General features: G+C 33.7%; 1 protein-coding gene across 17 annotated transcripts in view; it reads left to right on the forward strand.

The window, feature by feature from the left end:
• The first annotated feature begins 28 nt into the window (after window positions 1–28).
• LOC117233031 (kinesin-like protein unc-104) overlaps window positions 29–24,105 on the forward strand; it is a 33,538-nt gene continuing 9,461 nt past the window's right edge. For 6 of the 17 annotated variants that reach the window (XM_033492885.1, XM_033492894.1, XM_033492889.1 and 3 more), the window contains exons 1-15: window positions 8,158–8,576; window positions 14,480–14,653; window positions 15,944–16,026; window positions 16,398–16,476; window positions 17,120–17,465; window positions 17,649–17,904; window positions 18,182–18,184; window positions 18,374–18,531; window positions 18,827–18,966; window positions 19,538–19,576; window positions 21,434–21,568; window positions 21,748–22,194; window positions 22,586–22,788; window positions 22,871–22,988; window positions 23,701–23,873. In XM_033492885.1, the coding sequence (XP_033348776.1) occupies window positions 14,554–14,653; window positions 15,944–16,026; window positions 16,398–16,476; window positions 17,120–17,465; window positions 17,649–17,904; window positions 18,182–18,184; window positions 18,374–18,531; window positions 18,827–18,966; window positions 19,538–19,576; window positions 21,434–21,568; window positions 21,748–22,194; window positions 22,586–22,788; window positions 22,871–22,988; window positions 23,701–23,873 (2,280 nt within the window). In that variant the 5' untranslated portion in view covers window positions 8,158–8,576; window positions 14,480–14,553. Of the gene's footprint in view, window positions 263–8,157; window positions 8,577–14,479; window positions 14,654–15,943; window positions 16,027–16,397; window positions 16,477–17,119; window positions 17,466–17,648; window positions 17,905–18,181; window positions 18,185–18,373; window positions 18,532–18,826; window positions 18,967–19,537; window positions 19,577–21,433; window positions 21,569–21,747; window positions 22,195–22,585; window positions 22,789–22,870; window positions 22,989–23,700; window positions 23,874–24,105 lie in introns of those variants that run through there. The other 11 variants (XM_033492888.1, XM_033492900.1, XM_033492901.1 and 8 more) reach the window with 7 other exon arrangements.

Raw genomic sequence — 24,105 nt, forward strand, 5'->3', positions numbered from 1 at the left:
TGGAAATTTCGCATGAAACGTCGCGTTATTTCGCTAGGAGAAAACAGACATCAGCGCCACATGGTTAATAAGCTGCACAAGCGAGTGCCGAGAAAGAAGAAAAAGACGCCTAACTCGCGCCTTTGATAATCGATCGGTTAGAGTTGAATTACTTTGCGTCGCGTCGCGACGCGTCCACGCCGTGTCTCGAGGAACATCGCGGAACTAGAACCAGTATGGCCGGAGGTCCTCAGCTGTTTTCACGTCACTGCCTACGTATCTGGTGAGTCGAAAACATTCTTGTCATTTTAACCACTTGTACTAATAGCACATTCGTTATGAATGCACGAACGCGTTGCTATCATTGTAGTTATCGTAAACTCGTTTGTGTACAATACATCCTTATTTATTATAAATCCTCGAATGCCGTTTGCGCCGCAAATTAATTTCCTGTTTGCTTTGTCAATCTAGAGTACACAGTAGATACGTACAACTTTAGTCAGACAGATCAGTTTTAAACCATCGCGACATTGTATTCCTTTATTCTGTTTCATAGTTAGTTCATTAGCATGGTTAGTTTGACTTTATACGATGACAGTTCGTAAATACACTACATGTATAAAATATAAAAAATCGTCCGAAAAATTTTGATCGATTATTATTAGGGATAAAAATTCTACGTTCCTTGGGTCATTTTCGACATAATCGGGGTTTCCCATTGTTAAAAAATTTTAATTTGAGGAAAATATGAAAGAATCATTGTTAATACGCGTGATTTCTTAAAACTTCAAAAATCTTTTTGTTTGTCAAAACGAGCGTTAAATTAGGACATAAAAATTCGAAGACTAGGGCTTAAATGTAAGTAATTCGAACATTTCAAGTATAATTTTTTTCGAAATATTTCTTTGCAAATGAGTATCTGAATAAATGATTTTGATCGATACTTGACATTTTTTTTACACGTTCTATAATCTATTTCTCTGTTATGTCAAGGAGGGTTTGAAAAAAGAAAGTTCTCATCTATATTGGCTCTTAACGTGTGCTCGTACGTGTATTTGCATAAAGATTGAACGATATGCGATGTATAAAGATAAGTGCATGTATGTATCGTATCTATGTAGTTAATTCTAAGATCAATGAATCGAGGAGTACGTTCGCAGCATGTTTCGAATGATTCAGTATGTTAGTGCATATTAGAAGTGTTAATTATGATCGAAGGGGGCGCTTTCGTCTTAGTGAACGCGCGTGGAATCGACTCGTTCCTGCCACAAGGCTTTTGCTGGTAAAATACGAAGCCACCCGATGGTACACATTTACACAAATACGTTCGAGTCGCGGATCGTTACTGAAGAAAATTATACCGCGCTTCTAGGATTAGGATTTTTTCAAAATTAGGGTATGCAGGTGCAACGTCGCGGAAGGTTGATGCTGAAAAGACCGGGGCACAAACTAAGTCTTTGTGCTGATTTAAGTTCATTAGGGATACGTTAATAGAAATTGACTATCAGATTTGTTGTGAATAAGAACGCTGTTTTGATTCAGCGATCGGGCCAATACGAACTTAATAAATTTAAACAAATTTTTAAATAGAAATCTTTATATTTTTTGAAATTATTTTAATTTTTTTAGCAGTTAAAAATATTATATACTCCAAGATAATGGAAGGATTTATATTTAATGTAGGAAAAGAGAAAAAATAAAGAAATGTTTCTGATATGTATTTGAAAAGTGTAATGTTTTTGCCCTTCATTTGTTTAAATAAGTAATAGTTTAATAAGTTGAATATGTTCGATGGAAATTATTTGTGTATCGATAGCTGATTAAAAGTGGTACTATGAATAGAAGTGCCAAGTATCTACTTTGATTCAATATCTTTGAAAGTTATTCTTCTTTTCTCGGAACTTTGCACGTTTCAGTAAATCTTGACATGTATAATTTTAATAGAATACTAATTATGAACTTTCGTTGAACATGGCATCTATGTGTTATAATTTATTCTTCTATTAATCTTAATATATATTAATATAAAAATGTTAAATGATATTTATTATAAAGTTAATAGTGTTTAGAATATCGTAAATCAAAAAATTATGATATTAAAAATGAAACAACATATATTTATCAAAATTGATATTACGAATTTGGTAGAATATATTTCATAATTATTATATTACTTATTATATAACATTATTAAACAATCTATTTTTCATGATATAAAATAAAATGCAAAATATAATAAATTATAAACGATGAACATTCAAATTATAATTATACGTGACATAATATTAGGAAATTTAGAGGAAAATTTATCATTTTTGTGACAGTGGCCAAATGTCCCAGTCACGTTTCTGGAACGAAATCTCATGAAATATGAACATGCGTCAATGATACTACTTATATATAACTTACTCACGATGCAACGTTGCGGAAAAACAATTTTATCGAAATATTGTAATATTTGATTCAATATAGCCTGTTAACGTAAGATAGCATTTGTTTTCGATTAAGATATATGTATTCATCAAGATATTTATCTAATATCTTTTCAATTTTATCATTTTGGCAAATAACTCATGTCAGTAGCCACTAGTTATGTCATTTTTGTTTTTCTTTATTCACAAATAATTTCAAATATTTAAATATATGTTAAAAGACGAAAATATGATAGACAGAACATTTTAGATAAGAAGGGCAAATAAATAATTTGCCTACTTTACCCATAAAAGTATTACCCCTTTTTAGAGGTGGATTCCTAATTAGGATGTGCAGTTATAATCTAAAATCATGAATAATTATACACAACACAAAGTATACGATAACCGGGTTTCTCAAATTTTCCAATAACATTAATAATTCATCTACGGCATTTATGAAACTATTACAGTTTCAGAAGTGGCTTCTATAGTTAGGAATTGCAATTATATAATTTAAGAACATAAATGAATATTTCTAAATTTTTCTAATAATGTTAACGCTTCAGCTACTATAACAGCGAAACTATTATGCTTTGGGAAGTAACTTTCGTGGTGTAGTTATAATCTAAAATTATGAATGAGTAAACACAATAATAGATATGCAATAACCGAGAGTCTTTAACTTTTAACAATATTGATAATTTGGCTACTATATTGACGAAACGGTTACTGCCTTTAGGGGTGGCTTTCGTGATTAGGGGTTTGTAACAAAAGTTGGATTAGATTTTTGAGTGAGCAATAACAGGCGGTTAGACACGTATTCGTACATGGTTGAAATAAAGATACGTGGGTGCTATTGCCGACATCGTTGGATATCTTTACTTATTGATTGCTCCGTAGAAATTGGCCGGCGCCGCCCGCGTCGCATCGGTCGATCGTCGGGTTGCAGGCTGACGTCATCCGTGCCTCTACGCCTATTGATTTTCTCCTCTAGGCGCGATGTGATTGGTCCATAAACGGAGAAAGCGGGCATGCACGACCCTGGACCACGATGTCGATCGGCGCCCGCGCACTCTACATCGCTAACTAAGGGTCGCCATATTGCTTCCAACCACCTACTACCGTGTATCACCGGTTTCGATACTACTTCACTTTCGAGGGCAAATTCCTATCCAGCAACCATGTGCGCATACCTTCGTCGATTTAGATCGATCATCCGAAAATATTTTTAATCATAGATTCGTTGTCACATCCTTGAAAGTTTATCCAGAAAATTCGAATGATCTAACTATTTCTTACTTTTCGTGGAAAAATTATTTTACATTAATGTATGTAAGACACGCTAAATTTGGAATAAGGTGCACCGGGATAGGTCTCTTGACAATTTCTTGCAGCCGTTTTTCGTTTACGAATGGGATTTATCGCCTGCTTCTTTTGATAAATGAAGCATTTCCCTGAAATGCTTTTCATCAAATAGTCGCTTCACTTCTTCGATTTTATCTGCCTATTTTGGCATAAAAAATAGGAGGAATATATAGGATTTCTACTTTAAATTTGATTTGTTGGTTTGGACAAAAATAGGCTTCTGTGATACATTTGAAAAACGTTCCCATGTCGTGCTTTTATGATATAAATTTAACGAGAAGAATAACGTATAACACTCCAGTGAAATAGTTTAACCAGCAGCTACAAAAATAGTTTAAAGCATAATACAAAAAAAGCTTACCAAATGATAATTAAATAATAATACGTATATATTTATTACAAAATGAAGATTTCAGATTGAAATCAGCTTTTGGTTTACTCCGTTTTTGATGGAAAAATGATGTTAAATGGAATTTTGCATCGTTGGGAATATGGTTTACTCTAATCACTTGAAAGTAACTCACACCTGATACGGCATCGCAGTAATTCTTTGAAACCAAACAATTCGTGTCGCTACTGATAATCAGGACTGATGCTTTTACGATCAATTTATCTTAATTACAAGAGCTGTCCCTCATAATAGGCGTGGGATTATACACGGGAAAAATTAGGGTAATTGCATTGAAAAGAATGCGTCACCGTGGACTTATTATTTTTCATTTTATTTCGGTATTAATTCATATTCATAATTATTCTATATCTTTGGGTAACGCAGTGTCGTAACGAGTAATTAGTATGAATAGTTGCACGGTTCTTCCTGGCAATAAATTATGGAAAATTATCTGGCGAACCTATCATTACGTTAAATAAATTGCGAGGGAACTTTGCTGCGCAGAAGTGCAATTTAGAAGGAAATTGGTGTGCAGGCCCAGTGGAATAATTTAAAGTGATGTCAGAAAATTTGATTTGTCTAGCCGTTTTAGCAATGAATTTTTTTTGTACGTGCCTTGCAAAAAAAAAATTATTTATCTATTAATTATTAACACATAATTTTCTGGATTTGTTCTGTAAAGAAGACATGGTACAATATAGATAATAGAAAATAGGTACATTTATTATTTAGTTAAGTAATAATTGATTAAAGTACAATGTTGCGTATATGTAATATCTAGAGATGACCTTTTTAATTCTACTATTTTTTTCAGCAAAATCTTTAAAATTCTTGCTTACGTATAATATTTCTTGTGACCCTGCTGCGTTCTTTGAGCTATTTTCCATTATGTGTTTCTATCCTTAATAAATTTCTTAAGTTTGAAGAGTAGATAAAATAATCGTTGTTTGATCTTTTATTTCAATTTTTTGCTAGAGATTTTGTTACAACACTAAACTTTTTTCTTTATTTTTTGTTAAAACGGGGGACGTGATTCAGGCACAAAAATTCGAAGATTATGACAGGGCTAGAAAAACTACGTAAAATATAACGACTAAGGATCAGTTCAACGCCGAACGGAACGGAAATCTGACGAGCAGTTTATAAAAGCGTGGGTTTGGGCTGTTGACTACGCACGTATCCTGACGTCATTGATGTGTATGACTCATTTGGCGAAGAATTCTATTTCATGAAAACATTCTCACTTCCTATGGTATATCTCGCATTCAACGCGAGATTAGTACTTCTAACTTTAGAAATAAAAAAAGAAAAATAAATATGCAAACTTTGATAGACAAAATCTTTTATCAACTTTTGCATGAACTGGTAGAGATATTTATGAAAAAAAGATAATGCACATATGTACCCGGTAGCATAATCTATCGATACATGTGAAATATCAACTATTGCATTCCATTGGAAATAGATTTAATCTTATTGGGAAATATTGACAGATTTTCTGTAGTCTGTTAACATCTCTGTTTACACAATCTGTTGTATATGTAGACACCACAGATATCCTAACGAGGGATGGGTGTGCGACCTTTGTTTCTCCGAGCAACCCCTATACCTGTCGCATCTTTAGTGTATAGTATACATGTAGTAAACAGCCGGACAGAATCTTTCGCCTACTCGAACGGAATGACCATATTTAGCAAGCAGGTATTATGTAAAACACGACATGCATCGATTTGTGAATAATAGGAAAGATAGAATCAGACTAGTCATTTCGAATCTTTCAATACATCTTGAGACTTATTGCGCAGAATACACTGCATCTCGTATATTTCCCATTGAAATGTTATAATCTGTTATCTACCGTAACTTAGTTAAAACTTAGTTAGTTTATAAAAAGCACAATATGATCTTCTTCGAACAAGAAGCTTAACATGATGAGAATTAAATGTTTCACCGCCCTCAAAGCGATATCGTTAATTTATTTTTTCACCGATTGAATTTACATTCCACTTCATATTTTACACTTACGGTCCTATTATCTGTATATCTCTTACACTCAGCCTACGCAATAAATCTGAAGACGTAAAAAGTTTCTCCGAGGACGTTCTTGAAAAAATGGCCAATGGCGTTTTCTTGATGTCATTTAATGAGCATTGCTGTAAAGCGTCATGTTTTACAAGTTTCTGCTACGGATTGTTAAATATATCATCGAATCGAATATCATCGAATTGCACGTGACTTGAAACGTGTTTTTGTTATTCTTGATTTTCGTCTTATTTCGATTCATTGAATCTCCCTGATTTTACTTCTGCTAAAAATTTAGGTCTCCGATGTATTAATTCTTTACAGCATTAGTTGTAAAAGAACCATTGAGTCAATTTTACGTAACGTCTGATCGAGCCCCTGTAATCATTTTATGAGACTCGTTAGATGTGGCTTCTCTAACTTGTACTTGTCTCTAAACCGCACACGGTTTAATTGTTGACCAATACTACTTGATTCGAGTTAATTTCTAGGATAATAGCTTCTTTTATCTTATTATGCCACTTAACTCATAACAAAACCACCTTTGTTTATGCTTGTTCTTTTTCAGAAACCAATAAAGTCCAACATATATAATATGTATTTAATACGCTTTAGTTATTTCAAAGAAAACATCATATTACGTAATTGTTCTGACTGTAATTCTATAATTTTGTAGTAAGAGTAAATTTGTAATACTACTACTAGGTATTTATAATACCCAGGATGGATATTGGATGCGTCAACAAAGCTTCATTTCCAATTTAAAAATCGCATTAAGGCATGGAGATTGCAATTTTACGTCAGCAGGGTCTTCGGTTGTATCCGGACTACCCCAAGCACGTCTATGGGGAAAGCTCAGTCCTGAACCCTTTCGCGTGGCCAGGTGATCGTTGAAAAATATTGGCTCGCCGACGATCCGAACAGAATAAGCGTAGAAGCGAGCAAATTTATCGAATCGATAAGAACTTATATAAACACCGATGAGATGAGAGCGTTTTCCAAAATGGACGACGAATTTGTAACAATGAATGCCAGCTCGAATAAAGCTATGATCGATAGTTTCAATTAGAACTGTTGCGCAGACGTCTTTTGTTAAAACATATCGTTGTTGGTGTGTGAGTATTTATGTGTAAGTATTTCCATAAAGAGAAATAGAATTTATATATAGAAAGGAAAAAGGGGACGAGAAATAGTTATAAAGTGTAATTGTATAATTTGTCTTTTTAATTTTGTAGTTTTACAGTAGTGTATAGATTTCTTAGTACTTTGTTATTGCTGTACAGCCGAGTAAATAGTTTTTAGTTGAGATAAAGGAAATACGAATTTCCTTTTATTATTTTATTAATATGAAATAATTTAGAGCGCAATTGCAACGAATAATCCCATGTATGTACGTGGACCGTACCCTATATTTGTTTCTATGAGGCACTCGAAAGTATTTGCTAAGAACTCCAAAACCACGTACGAAGCATTTGCTCATAAAAATAGACTACGATTTTACTCCAGAGAAATGCAATTACATTCTACAGCCGCATCGTTGCAGGCACGAAAAAAAGTGAGATCACAAAAAATCAGATATCATCGTTACGATCACCAAAACCATTTCATCTTAATCGTGTATGACTCATCCTACGTATAAATTAAAACGGGAAAAGGTGAACCAAAGTGGTAATTGCACGTGAAGTTCTTAGAAGTACCACTGCCTAAAAGACTCAGGTACTCAAGAGATCTGGAAGTTTTCCGTTGCAAAAGTCATCTTATTAAATAGAACGGCTTAAAATTCGAGCCATTGCCCGGAGAAGAGAAGAAAGACTAAAAAAAGTTAATGAAAAGAAATAAATTAGAATCGAGGCGACCCGAAGGGCTTAAAGGACACATGGGTAGGGGTAACTATCAGGTGACCGGCAGATGGCGCCGACGCGGTAACTCGGCCATCGGCTAATGGACGCCGCGGGGGTAAGTGCGCAAGCGCTCCGAATCAGTTCGTCACTCGACGACCGACCGCCGACCGGAGGTGTCGTAGTTACTCGTTGTCGTGCAGCAGGGTGGTTCAAATAGTAAAGTGAGTGTATGTGTGTGTGTGGGTGTGCGCGCGTACACGCTCAGCCGTGAGCGATACGTGGATGAATACATTATAATGTCCGCGTACGTGTCCGTTAAGAGTTTTGAGGATCATCCAATCATAACCAGTGCACCGACATAATAGTGACCGTCGACTGTGAGGCTCGTTGAGTGTTGTTTCATCGTTTCCCATCGTTTCTCAAGGTTTCATGTCCTGTGTCGCATCAGCGACTGTCATCATCGCTATCGTCCGAATCAACGGTGAACGTGAACGCTTAACGCCCGAATTCATTTTGAGAAAACGAACGACAGATTGAGCTTGGTTCTTGAACAGGGAGTCGAAGGTAAGAACCGTAGAAACGTCTTCGCTACAACGATCGATCGCGAAAATCTATGTATACGCGATGGATGTTCTTTCACCTACGCCCGTCTCGCTTCTCGCGACACTTTTCTACTACTGTTTTATCGATTATGCCGTGTCAGTTTGAACTCGCACATCAAAGATATGCGGGGAATATATTGAGAATATTCGCTGGTAAAAGAGGTTACACATTATACTTGGTTTTGGTAAATGACTCCTGTCAACAGTCGCTCGACGACATTTTGTATACATCGCTCACAGTATACCCTTCAGACCGTGCATACGTATCGGTGGTTTACTTGAATTGTGGCATAAATAGGAAAAATATATATATTTTCCAGAATAATTTGCAGTGGAAAATTATTAATTACTCAATTATTTGTCCAGAAGATTATTTTTTTCTTTTACAATTTAGTTACTAATCTATAGATTTTCAGGCTTCTAAGAAAATATTGTTTTTATTGCTCATTACTCTAAAAAAATGTTAAATCCCCCTTTGAATCATAATATTTCTCTTGCCAAATAATTCTATTAGAAAATTTTTGATATTTTTATTCTGGTAAATAGCTCACTCTTAAAATTCATTTTTCCAAATACTCCAAAAGTAACAATCTTTTTTAATTTGTTACGCTTTTAGCAATCCAACGGTAATTTGTACATCTAAACCCCTATACGTATGTTACATGGTGCAACGACTGTGCACTCGAATCGAATGGTAGGTCATAATATCGATAATCATCACTGTAGCACGAATCGAAATACATTCGATTATCACAAATAAATTACACGATATTTCACTAAATACGTCAAAACATCAATCTTAGATATTGACTAAACATATTGAAAATGGAAAAATTCAGTTATACTTGTATAGATTATTGAGGTTACGTTGGGTGGGGAACGATATTTATCCAATTGGAAATCGAAATAGATATTGAAAATGGATATTGCGTCAATTATATTCGAATCGATGATAGATCGAGTTATAAGAGATTTAAGAATCAATTAATAGAAAATTGAAATTTAGTTGGTTAGAGTCACCGTGTAACTCGAACTCGGTTGCTGTTATCGATTACGTGGTGGCTATGTTTTTACGTTCATCTCAAGAATGTACTTGCACACGCAGCGGTATACGTTTCCATGAAATCGCAGTATGTACTCCATTTCCTGCTATACATATCATTCAATTCGGGTTTTATATTCTTTTTCGATTTTTTCTTCTCTAATCATAAAATTATAAATTAAATAGAAAATGAATATAAAAAAAGACTTCCAGTCTAATAATATACATATATGTATAAAGTTAACCCTAAAAAAGGTTAAGAAGGATAATACAAAGTCAAGCGATCTCAGATAAAATTAAGGACGAATTATTGACATTAAATGAATACATGTTAGTTTTAAAAATAGCTATTGTATTTATTTTATTTCTTCTTATTTCAGTTTAATCTAAATTTAGTCGAGTAAATCTACAATAATATAGATTTAGATCTATTTTTGTGTTATAACGTGTCAATCGATAACCGAGCAAAGAAGAGTAATGTTAATTACTAACCTGCTGACTGTTGCGTTTCAGTCTATGAGCGGAGGTGAAATTTTCTTGCTGATATCTTCCACCAACTTTTATATCCATACGGAACACCACAATACGATTGTACCGAAATTACGTATTTACGGACGTGCAATATATATACTTCTACCTTTCAGATATTATTGATATTCCTTTAACAAGAAGATCTGCCTTATTGTATGTTGCAATAACGGAGAATATTCAGTGGAATATTGAACTGATAGCGACGGTTTTTTTTTCACCAGTGGCGCTATACGCTGCACAGAATAATTACCGGACCGTTTATTCAAGTAACTTGGATTCTTAACAAATAAAATAAAGAAATTAAAATGCCTTATATAAATTAATATTTTTTATTTTACGCGGTGAATAAGATACACTTTTATAAATAGATGGGTGATTTTGAATAGATGGGTGAATAAGATGGTAGGTTTTAAGGATAATTTTATCTCTTTGAGAATGAATTTTATAAATTTATTAAAGTCAGAGAAACTTTTTGTTTTTCAGAAAAAGGTAATATACATTGTCTTTTTGTAGTTAAAGTGTCCTACCTAGCATTTCTCCATTTTTCAAGATGTGAAATATTTGAATTTCTCCATAGTTTTTATCTATCAAATAAAGTTATATTATGCAGGCTATTTACATATATTTTTAGTCGAATAAAGAGTAATAAAGATGGTACTATGAAAGTAATATTCTATTTTCTTCCGTTCCCAACTGATAGAACGTCCTTAACTAAGGAAGCTAATACATATACATATGCCATTATATGCAAAGGTTAACTATTTCAGTTTAACCAGAAACATTTCGTACAAGATATACTTCTTATTAACAATATTTGTTCGTATATGCATAATATGTGACAGTATCCTTCAAGAAGTTAAACATTAATATTTTCATGATTTTCAGGACGTTTAATCTTTCTCTGATTTTTAGTCGTGCAATTAAACCCATAAAAACGGTTTACAAAGAAACGTGCTCCTGCAGCAAGTACGACGATTTAAATCGTAGCTCATAAAATCGAATGGATGAGATCAGTACTTGTTCAGACTCCGCAAGTGATTCGTGTCACTGCGTAGTCAGTCAACGGTTGCAGTCTTTTTCAATACTCGGCCGTGACTATCGGTTGATCGATAGCGATGATATTGTTATTCTCGTATCAAGGATACTCGTGTTATCAGATATTTGATCCATTTTATTATAAGCATTCAGATGTAAGAAATCATTTTTCTAAATCATCATGTCGCGTTTACAGCGGCGCGGTGTACCCGTTTCATTTAAGCGATGCTTTAAGCTCGAACCAGCATAGCTGCTTGTTTGCATTTCTAAATGGCGCAGTAATTATCGAAGTCAAGGTGCGTCACGAGATTTAAATACGCTTAGAAAAATAAAACCCTTGAAACCTGGAATTAAACATTGAGATTTTTTAAATCCGAGTTCTTTTAATTTCAACGTACGAATTTAGAATTTTTAAAATTGAGAACTGATAAGTAACGTATATATTTCATTAATTGATATATAAATGTCGAAATTTTTCTGTTTACAAAAACGAATTACCATCATGTATCACTGACGTAATTTAAAACCTTACATGGAATTGCGTCACCTCGGAGAGATTTTTCTTCGATTGAAACGTCACTATCGTTTATCCTTCGCGTGAGATAACACCAGAAGGATTTCCATTGGAACCCGCGTAGGAAAATTTTCTTGAAAAAATTCTTCGACGTTTTTTGCTCCTCTGATAGTGTGTAATTTCTTTCTTACGAATAAAATTTATTTTTATTTCATATCATCTCACCTAAAAACAAGAAGGCTAGAATAATTTAAACAGCGCATTAAAGATTATTTTTCTTTATTGTGTTTTACTAGATAGATTAAGAGTTCACTAGATTGATTAACTTTACTGTACGGACTTCAAAGAAGTAACTTCTTGCTTTAAAGCAAACCAATTACTCAGAGAGGATATTTTAAAAATGGATCACAATATTCAGTCGTTAGTACTACGCTTGTATCAAGACCATCTCCTTTCCTTGTTTTTCCAATTCATCTGATCGACCTTTCATTTTCTCGTGGGAAGACCATAAAGTAAGCATCTTTGATGTCGCATCGAGTGGTAATAATACGTTTACTGGCGACGATAATTGTATCTACCATTCGTCGTGATTGAATTACAGGAGAAGGCACTTTGCTCAGGAGCAACTTCTGCAATTTCTTTGCTTTGAATGTATCGTATCGATCCTTGGATACAATGATTCTAACTGTTGTTCCGCTTCGTTTCATAAAGAAAGGAAGCTAGCCTGACTATTGGTCTATTGTTGGAATAACGAGGAATACAGTACACGAATTTTTATTTCTAAATCAAACGAAATTTTTATTTCTAAATCATACATTAAAATCGCAGTGTACAATATTTAATAGAATTTATATCCAACATTAAAATTATCTTCACATCTTTGAGTGAAATTTATTAGCCGTTTAAATTTTAATACCCTTGAAAATTAGTTTTATCATCCTCGCTATGATAAGCATAGGGTTGGAATTTAATCTTAATGATGTAGTTATAAATATAGCTTATGTTCGTGCCCTTGAGGTAGAAGTTACACGTTCACTTAATTTCCACAGATAGTCGATCAGGGAGATAAAACTGGTTATATAGATTCTAATGATTTCGAAAATTAATCTTGTACCTAATATGGATTTTTCTGTGCAGTTGAATAGACAAGAGAATATCGATACGTTCGCAGTAGAATGGGTCAGCCATTGATGAGGGACTATATGTACATACTACATCCTATAGTTAGCTAAAAATATGCTTTCCCTGGTTTTGAACACATTTTATTCCTCATTGCACAAACTAATAAAATATATTACATAAAAAAAAACATCAGAAATATCAATTAATGAAATTAACAAACGCGCTTAACAATTGCTTAAATTATCGGTTTTTACGTATTTTTATATAGAAAGAAATTTATAATTTATGATACATTTACGTCATTGATATCTAAATACTTTAATATTGATAAGAATCATATGCATTATGAAAGTTATTGTATATTATTTGAACATATTTTGTATTTTAAGTGTGAAGTGAAAAGTTTGTTTTGCAATGTTTCTAATAAAAAAAGTCAAAAGCAGTGTTTCTAGTAAAAATTCAAGCTATCCAACATAGTTAGTTATGTCTAAAATTGGCATAGTATGCATTGTGATACAGACGAATTTGACATTAGACATCAATGTACACCAATAGACTTCAAACTTGCTATTAAATTTACTGAACAAAAGCAAGTATTAAATATTTCTTATTTTAAGTAGAGTCTTGAAACTTTATTTGGTATCATGGATATTCATACTGAGCTTCTTTTTCAGCAATTACAAAAGTTAATCGGATTTATGGATAAATGATAATCTGTTCTCTTCTTTTGTTCCTGCGCTGATTCGTTTCATGTTTATTGGCCGACTGTTCTGTGTATGGAGGGATAATTACCCACCGATAGACGAACCTTTTGTCGGTGAATATCGATTTTCGACGCCATGCACTATGTAGGTACTAGTTACTCTTGTTGGTGGATAATTGACGCCACGGACTTTATAGCGTCAAGATTCGATTAGGACCTAATGAAATATACCATAATAAATTCAATCAAATTGTTTTGACGTTGACACGTCTATCATCCTTTATTCTGATATCATTTCATCAATATTTAAAGCTTTGTTCCAAACGTTATGAATCGAAGGAGATCATGCACATACGACGTTGTGAAAAGGCGTTTACTTGATAAGACAAATATGTCTTCAACTTCGTTCTTATCCTTGTCCAAATTGTATTAATAGAATTCAACTTACACATTATTTATCTTTTCTCTAAATAGTTTTGTTTGATGATATTCTTAGACCTTTAAACATTTTATAATGTGTAGTTAAAAAGGGATATGATGGTGAAGAATTTTAATAAAAACAAGTTGTTCTTCTTAAATACGCGCAAAGAGTCGCATAGAATAACACGAATAAAATAATAAAACTGCTTCATGAAAAAATAAATGATACTTTTGTTTCTATTTCTACGCGAAATATCCCACAGCCAGAATTTATACATTTATTAAAAAAAAATTTTAATTACAAACTCTCGTCGTTTCATTCCTCTTCAGCTGTCCCTCCTGAAATATTTAGCGATATAATATCAAATAAGATCATCTCGAAAGAACGTATCGTTACAATTAATCAAGAAGCGCGTGACCGCTACTGAATGGAAGCCTACGATCGTGTCTTTCTTCCGCGATGCCAGTTTCGCTAACGATGTCTTCTTATTTCCACAGAGAAAACGAGGAAAAAGTCAATCGCCAGCACCGCCGCCGTCGTGATCCGACGCTGAATTAAAAACAGACGGAAAATGTCGTCGGTAAAGGTGGCGGTGAGGGTACGGCCCTTCAACAATCGAGAGATCTCCCGTGAGGCACAATGTATCATCGAAATGTCCGGCAATACTACTTGTAAGTATAATTTAATTCCCGTACATTGTCCGTACTTTCACGCTGTTGTCCGCTCGTATTTCGTCCTCCGTTTCGTTTCTTTCGTCTTTGTATTGTGGTCTGATTATTATTTATTCTCTACCTTTCTTCTTTTTTTAAATAGAAAAATTGTCTTCTACAAAACAAAACAGTTGCCGCGTTTACCACGAGAACAATTGCTTCTAACTATCAAGACATAGATGCATGTTCGTTTTTTCGCCATCGATTTGTCGTTCAATTATCGTAATTGTGTTTGTATAGAACATATAGAACGAAACTCCTTCTGATTAGACAATTGTTTTTCACGAGTGTAAGCCTGTTATTTCATCTGATTTGAAGTATGTCTTTCCTACTGTTTCATGAACCAATATTCTTTGAAATGAAAAGGTAGTTTTTATATATTAACAAATTTAACATTGATTCAACTTGAATCTCAGATGAAGGAAAAATTGACATTATTTTGAAAAATATTACGTAATAATTGGGGCACACACATATTATGTAAGTGGGATATTACACTTGGGTTAACATTTTGCATACATGCATAACCACGTCCTTCGATCCTTTTCATTCATTTGAAATCTTCAGTTTAAACAACTTGAACTCAACAAACTTAGCTAATAGCGTGCCTTGTATACACGCGTTGTTTGTTGAAGGGAAAATCTACTTAAATGTCGAGGTGAAAATTCTGGTTCTCTCTTGTAAAAGTTTTTTACTCGATATTTCATGCAATTTCTCGTGCAACTTTAATGTTGCGTCACGAATTGAACGAAGAACTTCGGTTCCTTAAGTCTCGTAAAATGCAAATGGATCACGGGGCAAGTTTAATATTAGATAAAGTTGAGAGAACACATTGACGTCAGTTCATTGGTGTGTAATGATTTCGTTGTGAAATTTCGATATAGTTAATCAATATTTTTACATGGACATGTAATCCCACGTTCCCGGATTTTGTGTTTTATATATTTATTTTTTCTTTTATATAATCAGCTGCAGCTGACCTTATTCGTCCGTGACACGCGTATTAATCTAATTATTTATTTGTCTATCGATTTGTGTGTGCATAATATATGCTACATGTTTATATAGCTTTTGATCAGTACGTACGAATGAGAAAAGTTTATATTTGGAAACTTTCTATTCATTTTTTATGGGTCTTATCCGAGAATCATGTTTAATATACAACGCAGAAAAAGTTGGAAATGAAATAAGAACGAGTAATAAGTTATGACTTCCTTTTGTATTACTAATTTGCTGTTTTGCGTGTTCCAGCGATATTGAATCCCAAAGCACCACCGGGCAGCAAAGATGCGCTCAAGAGCTTCAATTACGATTATTCCTATTTTTCCATGGACGTAAGTATATACCTTTTTCGTTTTATTGAATTTCCGTAAAAATCAATCATTTGTATTGGTGTTCCTTTCATTTCGTTGCTCTAAAGATCTATTATAAATATAGCATAAATTCGTTCATTATTAATAAAGTGAATTGTTTTTGCCACGTTACTCTTAATTAAAATTACGGACCAATAACAAGAATCGAACTATTTAAAGAGAGTCTAAATTATATAGGTACTTACAATAACTCCTACTGAGATTAAGACCAAGAAGAAGTTAATAAAAGGACACAAGTTAAACATGTATTCGATAATTTATCGCATTATCGTAAAACCGATATCGGGAACAGATAGTATAAAAACATAATAAATGGACTATATTCTTTATAGCCAAACGACGCAAATTATTCTTCACAACTAATGGTCTACAAGGATATCGGCGAAGAGATGTTGGAGCATGCTTTCGAAGGTGAGCATATACCAAATGGAAAATTTCTGAACGTCTGCACAGATTGATCGAACAATTTCGCAATACTTTAGGCATCGTGTACTCGAATTGTCGCATACCGCGGAATTTACGTCGAGGAACCGAACATGTGGACCCACATACCATCCGGATAGGAATTTAGTCGTTCGAATTCTCATACGATCTTGGCATATATTCACGACACACGAATATATGCTACCGTTAAAAAATTTGAAAACATTATTTTACTGTTCTTTTGAATTTCTTATAAGAAATGATTATTGGAAGGACATCTTGTTATACCTTTTACAATACTCGCAATTTTTAGAAATATGTAGACGCATTACCATTTATGAATATTAGGGATATCTACTCGTTACATTTATTGAACTAAGTTTGGAGAAATTTGTAATAAAATAATTAAAAAATAAAGATAGTGAAAATTTATTATTTAATATGTATTATCAATTATTCAATTATTCAGTAATTATTCAGTAATTATTCAATTTGCATCAAATATCAGCAAGAGTTTTACTACTTATGACCAACAGTATATGTACGACACGATATAGTTTTAGCTACTAATTTTAATTATTTGAAAATTTAATTAATAATTAATTTGAACAATGACTTTGTTAACACGTAGGTTACAACGTCTGTATATTCGCTTACGGACAGACCGGTGCTGGCAAATCGTACACCATGATGGGTAAACAAGAAGAAGGTCAAGAGGGAATAATACCTCAAATTTGCAAGGACCTCTTTAGAAAAATCAGTCGCAATTCAAATGAGTGCCTGAAGTATTCTGTTGAAGTGAGTTATATGGAAATATACTGCGAAAGGGTGCGGGATCTCTTAAATCCCAAGAACAAAGGAAACCTTCGTGTACGGGAGCATCCTCTGCTTGGACCGTACGTTGAGGACCTGTCCAAATTGGCGGTGATGTCGTATCAAGATATTCATGATCTTATCGATGAAGGGAACAAGGCAAGGTATGTACATTAAATACAAAATTAATGAAATTTAATAATTCAAATTGATTAAAATTTTGATTAAGATTATGATTACTATATAATATATTATAAAAATTGATATAAAATATATTTGGGAGTATAAAATATATTTGATATTTTATTTCAAAATATTTTATTTCATATCTTATTTTCTTTTTTCAGAACGGTAGCAGCCACAAATATGAACGAAACGTCTAGCAGATCTCATGCCGTATTTACGATATTCTTCACGCAACAAAAGCAGGATTCTGCAACAGGATTAGTGACAGAAAAAGTCAGCAAAATCTCCCTGGTCGATTTGGCGGGTTCTGAAAGGGCTGATTCTACTGGTGCAAAGGGTACGAGGTTGAAAGAAGGTGCCAATATTAACAAAAGCTTGACGACCCTTGGAAAGGTTATCAGTGCCCTTGCTGAAATTGTAAGCAATATTTTTTACCTATAAAAAGATAATGTATAATGCATAGTAGGAAGACGATTTGAAATTTATATTTCTCGTATGAGGGAACGTAACATTACGATGAAATTGCTTTTTTATTTTATTGACACAAGTCATATAAAAAATGGATACGTTGTACAATTGGTTGTACAGAAGTTGCACAATTTTATCCTTTCAAAGTTACGTAGATTTTGCCTAAATTTCACATTAACGAAACCCATGTCTTCTGTTTACTCTACTGTCGTTTATGGATTTTTAGGCGGTAAGTTCGTGTATCCATGATCTTTTAACTCACTTATTTAATTTAACAATATTACAAATCAAATGTATCGTAATATTTTTAATTCGTCAAATATGTGATAATTACTTATACTTTGAAATACATTGAATGTTAGTCTGCTAAATTTTTGTATACAAGATGGACAGTGAATGAGTCCTTGTTGTCATCTAGGCGACTAAAAAGAAGAAAAAGGCTGATTTCATCCCCTATAGAGATTCTGTTCTAACGTGGCTTTTGAGAGAAAATCTAGGAGGTAATTCTAAAACAGCAATGATTGCGGCAGTGAGTCCAGCGGACATCAATTACGATGAAACTCTCTCCACCTTACGGTATAATTACTCATCACTCTTGTAATTTTGCTATTTTCACCTTTATTAACTGATCTTTTTTTCAAGCATTTTTGTTTTCTCAAAAGTCTCATGACGATTCCAGTGCATAGTTATTTAGAGTTGTAAGAATTTTTGGCATCAAAAAATTTAATGGATATGAATAAATCTCCTTTCTTCGATAGTTTATTTATATAAAATAGCTAACTATATAAGTTTTTTTGTAATTGTTCCCGTTACTATCATATCTACTTTTGTGGATAATTATTTTTATTATTTTTACTTTGGTAAACTACAGATACGCAGACAGAGCGAAACAAATAGTTTGCAAAGCCGTCGTCAACGAAGACGCGAACGCGAAGCTTATCAGAGAACTCAAAGAAGAGATTCAAAAATTGCGGGAATTGCTGAAACAAGAGGGTATTGATGTGCAAGAAGGTAAGTTGGCTTTTCACCATATAATACCCGAATTTTAAAGAGTGATGCCCTCTTTCTCTATACAGGCATACAGGCATTTTATGACATTTGAAATTGAAAGTCTAGTAATCTGAGCACATTTGCGTGTGCCTGATAATCTGTCAGGGTTGGTTTGTTACGTTTTCTAATAATTCTATAATGAAAATACTTTTTACGGAAGAGTAATATTTGAACACTGGTTAAACTGTAAACGAAATATGGTATTTCTTCCATTAGACGATACTCTTTCTTGATCATTGATATTCCTCCCGTGTAAAAAAAGAAAATATGCTATAAATGATTTAATAGGTTGCAAAAATAATTTTTCGCAGTGTTCTACGCGTTTTAGTAAACTTGCTCGTGTAAAAGAGAAAAGAAATATTACTGTAAAAATATATCAAGTTGATGGAAAGGACAAACGATGATAAACAAAAAGATATAGAGAGAAATAAAAAAATAAGGAGAGACAAATTGTAAAAAAGTAGTGCGCGGTAGACAAGCCACCATTTACATAGTACATTTTTTTTCTTTGTTTCCCCTGTGCTTGACGTAGGGCCAGATGGTAAAGTCACATATGAAAAGAAAGAATCTAGTAAGTAAAATAACCGACAATCCACACAACGAAAAGTCTTATAAAAGCCAGACAATCGATCACTCTTCTGCGCCTGTTCTTTGAACGTCCGCTTCATTCACGGCCAAGTGCATAATGCGTGTCATCTATCTATCTATTTCTATCTCTCTGTGTTTTTGTCGATTTTCCGACAAAATTCTCTTTACATATGCTTCGCGATACGCATTCTGTTTTTTCCTTTAACATATATATACAACCCTGTGATAACCAGTGCCTAATGATTATCATTGTTCCTGCCTCTCGTAGGCTGCATAATTAGCGGCTTTTAGCGTTCCTCGTTAAAAAAAATATAAGAATGAACATGAATAATAGAGAAAGGACACATCGTATGGTTGCATAGAACGCAACATTCTTGTGTATTTTATAAACCAACGTTAAATTAAACCAATGTACAATCGAGTCACTCAGATGGATTTTTCGGTACAGTATTTTAGTAAGCAGCATATGAGGATAAGCGGATACCTTGATCCTTGTTACAATTAATCATTCGTTACGATATTACCATATTTTTTGGATTACAATAGATTGTTGTAACTAACCGATAAAAACGAATCGTTACAAGTAATTCGATATTGATCGGAAATTCAGAAAGGTAGCATTTTCTCTAAGATAAACTTCTAAGTAGATTGTGGATGTTGATGGAAATTAATATTTTTATAAACACAAATAAAGAAATAAAAATTAAATGAGGATTTTTGTATATTATATACATTCTGTATATTTTTGCACTTTTAAATATATAAACATCTGTAGTATAGTTATAAGGAAAAAATAGTCATATAAAATGTAACTGATTGTGTTATGAGCCGAACAATTTGACTGAGATCAATGTATCATCGTCATCATAATATCATTCTTTAGAAAAATCTTGTTAGCGTCTTCGAGAGAATCTTAAATGATATGTAAACATGTAATTACAATTCATTTCGCGTCGAGCGGCCACATATGAATTCAGGCTTTATAGTTTTCCATTGTGTCAGAATTCCTCTCCAGTAAACACGTGTTGTTTGCCTCGCTTATTATCCACTTAGATCCATCACTTTGTTCCCGAACCAGCCTAAAGGTATTGCATGGCACTCGACAATGAACATCTCGAACGCATCTCGGACGCAGTGACACGAGCACCGTTTACTAGACTTCAACCAAAGTTTAATGAACATTGTAGCTGGATAGCAATATTTGATTGAGCGCTGCGCTTGATTTGCATAAATATATACGGATCGTTTGTATTTGTCATCTTTACAGTATTGTATGCCACGAAGATATTTTTTATTCTCAAAAATTTGTGAAGTATGCAATCTCAATTTTATAATCAGAGATTTCACATTGAATTTCATCCCTAATTTCTTTTAAGATAGAACGTTGCTTTATATGCGATAATCAAAATAAGAAAATGAATTTTTAATATTTTGTAAAATTTAATCCTTTGGTATTTCATAAGAAAAAAGATATAAGTTTTAATGTGTTAATTTTCATGTACGTGAATAACTTTGAAACAACTTTCTTTTATATACAATATATATTATTATTCAAAGAAGTTCTCTGTTCAATGAAATAATATAATAACAGCTTTTATTCATGAAGGAGAATGTCTAAATTACATGTTCTATTTCCTGTTTTTTCTAAAGAACATTTTTCATTGTGATACGGATCATGGGACAGATCTTGGCAAAAATTTTCTCTTTCACTTACGCCACTGCTTTAGTTATGGCTTTTGATGTTTCCGAGACGCGTGTTATACCCCTGGCTGAGACTCGCCATTCTAAATTCAACCCCTTATACTTTCTATATCTTTATTCGATTCTATTTATCTCACAGGGGATGAAATCGTCCGAGCAACCAAACGCGAGGACGACGTGAAGGAAAGTCGGCCCAGAATCCCGTCTCACACCACATCGACTATCGCTGAAGAAGCAGTGGATCAATTGCAAGCTTCAGAAAAACTTATAGCCGGTAAATGAAATATTAATTTTTTTAACAAACTACATACACGAAAATAAATTCTATGGTTAGATAAATATTTTTTTTAAGTTAAAAAAGAACGCTATTTGAAACAATTATGTATATATATAACACTAAACGAAATGATAAAAATTAGGAGCATACGAAATTTGCTGTCATTTACTTCTCAGAATTGAATGAAACATGGGAAGAGAAGCTGAAACGAACCGAGATAATTCGTTTACAACGCGAGGCGGTGTTCGCCGAAATGGGGGTTGCTGTGAAAGAGGATGGAGTCACGGTTGGTGTATTCTCTCCAAAAAAGACTCCTCACTTGGTGAATCTGAATGAGGATCCGCTCATGTCCGAGTGTTTGATTTACTACATCAAGGATGGCTTCACACGTATCGGTAGCGCCGAAGCTAACATACCGCAAGATATACAGTTATGTGGTCCTCACATACTGAGCGAGCACTGCGTCTTCGAGAATCACGAGGGTATTATTACCCTGATTCCGAAGAAAGGAGCTTTAATTTACGTTAATGGACGTGAGGTCACTGAACCGATCGTTCTGAAGACCGGATCTCGCGTCATCTTAGGAAAGAATCATGTGTTCAGATTCAATCATCCTGATCAGGGTAAGTAGTGTATACTTTGTTCTATGCTTAACCCTTTACACTCGATACCATTTATACCTAAATGCCTCCAGTAAGAATAAGCTTCGTGCAAGCATGGAAGACTGGGCATTAAATTTAAATTTGACTACGTACGGCAAGAATGTGTATTGTGCGTGTGTAATCTTTAAGAGTGCGATATGATTGGCAGATGGAAGTTATGTGTGAACTGTTGAAAGATTCAGAACTGAAAAAGTTGTTCTAAGAGTTATTCTTATTACATTCTTTATTTCTATCTTATTACTAAATATAGCTTTATCTACGTTATCTTATATTTAATGAGGAGAGACCCGCCTATAACCCAACATGTCTACAATGATATTATGTGAAAAAAGATATTTTGTTGACTGCGCAGTCCGTGAACGAAGAGAGAAGGGATCTCCAGCAGAAACTCCTGGAAATGGAGAAACAGTCGACTGGAACTTTGCACAGATTGAATTGCTGGAAAAACAAGGAATTGATCTAAAAGCTGAGATGGAGAAGAGATTATTAGCTTTGGAAGAACAATTCCGTAAAGAGAAGGAAGAGGCGGACCAATTGTTCGAAGAGCAAAGAAAGGTAAGTACAACTAATATTTTATAAACTCAATGGATACTCAATGTGAATATTCATACATATGGTTTCTTGTATTTTTACGTAGAACTACGAGGCCCGAATAGACGCACTGCAACGACAGGTTGAGGAACAAAGCATGACGATGTCAATGTACAGCAGTTATACCCCCGAAGACTTTAACAATATCGAGGAAGATATTTTCGGTGAGTACACATATTGAATGGTTTTTAAAGTTATGATATAGCATATTCTGACTTTTTACAATTATTGAAATTCACGTAAGCAAGATAGTATAAGATCAACAATTATGGCTTGAACTATCATAATTTCAAGCCAGTGATCTTTGATCAAACATTTTTCACAGTTCTGTATACGAATGAGGAATGATCACATATGTAATAGATCGTTATATTCCTTTCGTTAAAAGGTTTGAATTTGTAATGGACTCACCTATAGTTTATATCGTAAACTTTTTTAGAAAAGTCTAACTAAAGGGGCATACACCGTTGTCCGTCATATAATTTCAGTTTCATTCCATTACAAATTTTATCATTGTACGGATCTGTGAGACGATCAGATGGTGGTACGTAACGAATTGTTAATAATATGTTCTCTGAATGTACGTTGATTGTTCGATTTTGTCTTTCAATTAACTTGCGATGCACGCATGTAGTTAACCGGTATGACATCACTATATTTCTTTTGTGCTCCTGAAATTTTTACTTTTTCCCCATTATTAAAAAGTTGTTGGCAGTCTCGAGGTATGTTTCTTAGAAAGATCGCTTGTCGCAAAATGAAATGGTGTATCATCTGATCGTGGACAGAATGCCAGTCGCTTCTTTTAACGAAGGAACCAGTATCCACGAAATGCTTGGCTTCTCTGACTGTTTTGCCTGGTAATGGCTTGCATTTCAGTCAACCCCTTGTTTGACGCAGAGAGCAACTGGACCGAGAGAGAGTTCCAACTGGCCGCTTGGGCCTTCCGCAAGTGGAAATATCATCAATTCACAAGTCTTCGGGATGATCTATGGGGCAACGCTATATTCCTCAAAGAAGCTAACGCTATTTCTGTCGAACTCAAAAAGAAGGTACATCCGTGGTTCATTCTTCGATGAACTAACGAAAACTCAAACCTTTATACGGCTCTTTCTTGATTATGAATCATCAACATTCATATCTTTCATCATATCTTTTGACATTCTTTCAAGAGCCATCATGAACATTTGATCAGTTTCACAAAGATAATCAAATATTTCAAAATAAATTATTCGAAAAAAGCTTTTTGTTAATCAGTCATCGGTCATAATATTAATTTAAGCC

Source organism: Bombus vosnesenskii, unplaced genomic scaffold (genome assembly GCF_011952255.1).
Source record: "Bombus vosnesenskii isolate JDL3184/JDL3185 unplaced genomic scaffold, Bvos_JDL3184-5_v1.1 scf7180000013294, whole genome shotgun sequence".
NCBI classification, from domain to species: domain Eukaryota; kingdom Metazoa; phylum Arthropoda; class Insecta; order Hymenoptera; family Apidae; genus Bombus; species Bombus vosnesenskii.